The sequence below is a fragment of the Poecilia latipinna genome, unplaced genomic scaffold, assembly GCF_001443285.1.
Source record: "Poecilia latipinna isolate Pla-1442-1.1 unplaced genomic scaffold, P_latipinna-1.0 Scaffold2266, whole genome shotgun sequence".
In the NCBI taxonomy this organism is placed as follows: domain Eukaryota; kingdom Metazoa; phylum Chordata; class Actinopteri; order Cyprinodontiformes; family Poeciliidae; genus Poecilia; species Poecilia latipinna.
This window is the reverse complement of record NW_015114882.1, coordinates 117,853-123,681: the sequence shown is the minus strand read 5'-3', so window position 1 is coordinate 123,681 and position 5,829 is coordinate 117,853. Positions and strand designations below refer to the sequence as shown.

Below are 5,829 nucleotides of genomic sequence, written 5' to 3'. Positions count from 1 at the left end.
CCACGCCCTCCTGAGTCCGGCCCTGTGTCGCACAGACTATACTGTGACCAAAGTCTGCAATGTCGTTCAGGAACGATCCGATTCCTCTGAAAGGCTCTTTACTCTCAGTCATAGCAAAGAGCGGTTCTCAGTGAGAACCATTCTTTGTTTTTGTGATGCTCTGTGCACAGTGTAGTGAATATTATTATTCTATTTTATTAACAATGTATATGTAATCATCAGATAAGCCTCCAGTTGAAGACTAGTGGTGTTGCGATGTGTGTTCCTGTCTGTCGGTTAGTGTACGTACATGTACAAGCTTGTGTTTGCATTACTGCTAATATGTTTTTGTTTATGACATCATCATGTGATTCCTCAGTCAATATGTTGGCACTTTTCAGTTCATCCCAGTCTGTTGGGCTTCATTTCCACATTTTTGTCGTTTATTTTTCCTCCCCTTCTGCCTGCAGATTACAGGCTCCCTGTAGTTCCACTTGGTGTTTCAGTCATATGCTTTTCTTTATGAACCTGTTGTATGTGGCTCATGGAAAATTATACTGAAGGTCAGGGAGAGTCATGGAAAAGTCATGGAATTTTTTTTTCTAAATTCCAGTGGGAACCTGCTTTTATGGAACTGCTTCAAACCTGGACTGGATTATTCTGCTCTAATAGCAGATTATTTTAATCCATGTTTGGGATTTGTGAAACTTTACTAAAGTTCAGATTACTATTCACACTTGTTCCATAAATTTTTTTTCAAATTCAATTCTAATTTGAAAAACACTTTATTAATCCCAAAGGGAAATTAAATGTTGGTGTAACTCATAAATTATTGATGAAGACTTATCGATGTCTGTCAGAAGGAAGGATCTTCTGCAGCTGTGTGCTGCATCCCACCTTCATCCCTCCACATGAAGGTGGAGAAACTCCTGTTGGCACCTGAATAAACAGACCAGGGTATCAAAACCCCTGCAGTTTGTTTATTGCAGTGGAGTTGGAGTTGATTACTAAATTAGTTGCGAAGCATCACAAATAAATCATTCCAGCTCTAAATAAAGCATCCATGCTGGGTCATGTGATCAGTGACTGATGAGCAGTGGCTGATGGGTAACTGAGTCCAGTTGTGTTTACAGGTGGAGCCGACCACGCCCATCTCTCCCAGCACACCTGGAGTGAAACCGTGGAGCTCCGCCCCCGAGGAGAAGCAGGTTCCAGCAACGACGCCCACCACGCCCAGCCCGGCGCCGGCCCCCTACCGACCGGCCGTGTGAGTGCCCCGCCCGCCGCGCCGCGCTCCCCTGCTGGGGCGTTCAGTGACTGCATGTGGGTTGTCGTTCCAGGATCTACTGGGATCTGGACGTCCAGACCAACGCTGTGATCAGAGAGCGCTCGGCAGCCAATCACCTGCCGCCGCACCCCGAGATTGAGCTGCAGCGGGCGCAGCTGGTCACCAAGCTGCGGCAGCACTACCACGAGCTGTGCCACCAGCGAGAAGGTAGGGGAGCGTCCACTGACAGCGCCTCGCTCCCGCAGAGCGCCTCATCTGGTGTGTGTGTCTGCTGCAGGCATTGACCCGCCGCGGGAATCCTTCAACCGATGGCTGCTGGAGAGGAAGGTGATCGATAAAGGCCTGGACCCGCTGCTGCCCAGCGAGTGTGAGCCCGCCGTCTCGCCGTCCATGTTCCGGGAGGTCATGAACGACATTCCCATCAGGTAGGGAACCTGAACCCTGGTCCAGGTAGGGCAGCGGTGCTCAATGTGGGGCTCGTGGGCCATTCTCAGTCTCTGGACTGATCTTGTGCAGCCCGCTGACCACACCAAAGGAATAAATTAAATAAATTAGAACAAAACTACGACTTTTTAATTAAAATCTACTTTAAAAAATGTAGGATGCAACACAACGTGATTAAAATTTTTGAAAATGTTTGAATTTCATTTAGATGTTTTTAAGGTTTGGAAAATTCTTGATTTTTGTGTTAAGTCCTTGAAAGTTCTTGAAATTCAAACTACACAGTTTTGTAATAAAGTTTAATCTAAGGTTTAATTAAAAGCTTAAATTTGGAAAATGTTATTTACAGTTGAAAACAGATATTTACAAACTCCAAATGAAAAGACTCGTTTTTCTTCCTCGCTGTCTGAAGTTAAATCTGAATAAGTTAGAAATACCTGAATTATTTCTATTTGCTAAATTCCAGGAAACTTGACGAGAAAATATCTGTACGTTTTTTTGCATATTGTGTTTTAGTATTTAATTTGATCAGGAAGGTCATTAACATTAACGGGATTTGTTTGAATTATTTAATGTAATAAATGTTGTTATTCCCAGTGACTCAGTTTGATCATCTTATATTTGGTATGTTAAACAATGCTGTTGAAATTGGTGGATTTTTGTTAGATTTGTTGTCAGACTAGTCGGGTGTACAGGAGACATTTCAAAACATAAGATTTTGTTTTATTTTTGTTTCCTTGTCCCTGCTGTAGAATGCAGAATATTATCACAAAAAGTATTAATAGCAGTTATTACTGATATCAAATGACAGTGAATTGAAACTTTTTTTTTTTTGGAATTGTTTTTATCTCCAAATTGTTTTTCTGTAAAGTTGTGAAAATTTACCTTGAAAATGGTTGAATTTTACTCTGGGAATCCAGGAAAATGTGGGAAAATTAGTTTTGGATCTACAATCCTGTTTCTGTAAAAATGTCTGATTACTTTGTTTAGGTAAAATAGTTCATGTTTAGTTTACTGTTGAGCAGGTAAAAACATCAACATTTTGGTCACTTTAGTTTTTAAAATTATTATTTTTTTATGACTCGTGAGTATTTCTGGTCTGAAGATTTTGACTCGCGTCAAAATCGCCAGCAAAATCTGGCTGCTGATTGACCCGGTTCTGGTCCATTTGTGTCCATCAGGTTGTCCCGCATCAAGTACAAGGAGGAGGCCCGGAAACTCCTGTTTAAGTACGCCGAGGCAGCAAAGAGGATGATTGACTCCAGGTGAGCCGCAGCCGACCAATCACAGGGTGGGACGGCGCTGTGGGCGTGGCTCATGCTGACCTTTGACCTGTGCAGGAATGCGAGTCCAGAGAGCAGGAAGGTGGTGAAGTGGAACGCCGAGGACACAATGAACTGGCTGCGCAGAGATCACTCCGCCAGCAAGGAGGACTACATGGTAACGCCTCAGCATCACATCACTTCCTGTCACATGACTTCAGCAGCCAATCAGGAGCTGAGCTGGAGGTCATTGAAACTAGAGCTGGGCCATCCAGCTTAGAAATGAACTTTTTCATAACAGATTCAATTTTAGATTTTTTTCTTGCTTTTTAATTTTTTTTTATTTTTTACAAAAGTACAAATGACAGAAAATATGTTCAAAAAGTGACTTTTATTTTTTTCAGTCATCCTTTCTGTGAGTTGGACGATGGTGCATCAGGACCAAGCAACAAGAATTTTGATAATGTAGCAATAAAAAAAATAAATTATTTTACAATAACGTCTAAACATTTTTAATAAAAAAACTTGTAGAGATGCATTAATATGAGCAGCTCGGTTGTGATTCTGTCTTTGAAACTGTCTCAGTCGTTACAAAGTTCTGCTGCTGCAAAGCATAACTTCACTGCAAACTTTACTCATTTAAGCTTTTATCTTTAGTGTAGAAGTTCTCATAAATTTATTATTTCATTCTTCTAATATTATGACTTTATTCTGGTAATATTTCGACTTTCCTGCACAACTTTTATTCTCTGAATTAAAATAAAAAATCGTAGTCTGGCCCTGATACAATGTCGTAGATTTGACCTGATTTAGAAGTCCAAACAGACAAGATGGCCGCTCTGAGCGCTGACATCACTGAACTATGGAAACAAAAGGATTTTCCTAAAATTAACCTTCAAAAACCAAATGTTTCTAACTGAAAGCAGATACTCAGGCCCCGCCCCCTAACAGGTTCAGCGACCCCGGTGTCTCACCTGTGCCTGTGTCTGCAGGACCGCCTGGAACACCTGAGGCAGCAGTGCGGGCCGCACGTCACGGCCGTCGCCAAAGACTCTGTGGAAGGAATCTGCTCCAAGATCTACCAGCTGTCAGCCGAATACAGCCGCCGCCTGAGGCAGACGCACCTGAGCCTGCTGCAGGACCCCTCCACAGGTACACACACATGAGCTGCTTTTATTTATTCTAAGTAGTTTTTTAATAAACCGGTAACGTTGGTGACGGGTTGAGTTAGCTTCATACCTCTGTATTTTTATGTGTCGAGTATAAAAGCCTCAACATGAACCTCTAAAAGCTCGTCCTGAAAGGCTGAGTGGTAGTGGAGCTTTTAGAGGTTTGTGTTGATCGCGCAGTGAGACTGATGTGACACATACATCTGTGTGAATGAAAAATAATGTTTAGTGTTAACATTTATCTCAGCGTCTCTACTCTGTCTGTGCTGTAACTTAATAAAGTAGGACAAAAAGATCCAGACAATCAAAGCATGAAATCACACAGAAATAAAAATATATGACTGTGGAGGCTTGAAGTGCCCACATTTTCACTTGTATTATTATGCTGTGCAGTTGAGGTCTATGATGATTTATTACAGTAATCATTCTCCACATTGGACCGACATGGAGACCCAGGATTTAAAATTGACTCTCCCTTCATATTTATATTCAAATTCAATATTAAAACTTCTGAAGTATAGTAAAAATCCATTTCATAAACATATGAGTGGAGAGATGTATATATATATATATATATATATATATATATATATATTTAAAATGAGTCAAATTGTTTCTCTGTTCAGTCCAGTGTGGGGTAACCAATTCTTACTGGTTTAGCGTTAAGAGTTGGTTACCCCACCAACTGTCCGCGTATGGCATTTATAATTTCCACCTATAAATGCCTAGATCAGAAACCCTTCTTTAAATATCTTCAACTCAGAAACTTTATAAGAACGAGTCAAAATAATGAGCTGACAAAACCTGCCAAGTCAACTTTAGAAAAAATGTTAGCAAAGGACATTTTGAAGAAAGGTATCATCAGTTTGATCACTCAGTGATGTTACACTCATCTGAAGGATCTCATGATAGACTTAAGTCTTTACTGCTAGTTATCTGAGGAAGATTGGCAAACGGCATGCAAACTGGCCCACACAGCTCTTAAAATGATCCAATTCAAATGATTAATGTGGGTTTAAATGACACCAGTGGACCTCAATAGATATAACAGGGAGATACCTGATGTATGTCCAGAGGTAAGGTCATTTTATTTATATAGCACATTTTCAGCAACAAGGCAATTCAAAGTGCTTTACATTAATTTAAAGGAAATTCAAACAAAATAACAAACCATAGGAAAGACAAAAAGAAGAAAGAGAGCTAAATCCTTTTCTGGGTTAAATAGGGAGTACCCCACTGTTCTGTACATGAACAAAATGTACAGAAGATAGAGGGACTCTGGTTCACTGTATGTGGTATTGTAAGAAAAGTATGCTGTTTTGGAAAGAGGTAAAAGATATAACTGAGAAAATAATTTCCAAACAAATAATTTTGGATCCAAAGCTGTTTGTGTTTGGACTGTACCCTGAAAAATATAATTATACTAAATACGAACAAACATTTATAAACTTAAGTTTGCTCAATGCGAAAAGATGTATATCACTGTTCTAGACCGACTGTAAACCAATTGTTGCGGCAGATATTATCTGCCCTCCCTCTGGAAAAAAATGCATGTGTATTAAAGAGAAAACGGGATTTGTTTGAGTTCATCTGGAATATCTTCATTATGTATGTCAGGGATCTGAACATGCCAGAAGACGGTATAACTGACTGAAAAAAAAAAAGTCAACCGCAGTTCCTAAAGACGATT

General features: G+C 40.3%; 1 protein-coding gene across 2 annotated transcripts in view; it reads left to right on the top strand.

Moving 5' to 3' along the window:
- pcif1 (phosphorylated CTD interacting factor 1) overlaps positions 1-5,829 on the top strand; it is a 32,295-nt gene that overhangs the window by 9,482 nt on the left and 16,984 nt on the right. For both annotated transcript variants that reach the window (XM_015018329.1, XM_015018330.1), the window contains exons 5-10: positions 1,113-1,246; positions 1,320-1,474; positions 1,545-1,692; positions 2,890-2,973; positions 3,049-3,148; positions 3,963-4,122. In XM_015018329.1, coding sequence (XP_014873815.1) covers positions 1,113-1,246; positions 1,320-1,474; positions 1,545-1,692; positions 2,890-2,973; positions 3,049-3,148; positions 3,963-4,122 — 781 coding nt within the window. The remainder of the gene's footprint in view (positions 1-1,112; positions 1,247-1,319; positions 1,475-1,544; positions 1,693-2,889; positions 2,974-3,048; positions 3,149-3,962; positions 4,123-5,829) is intronic.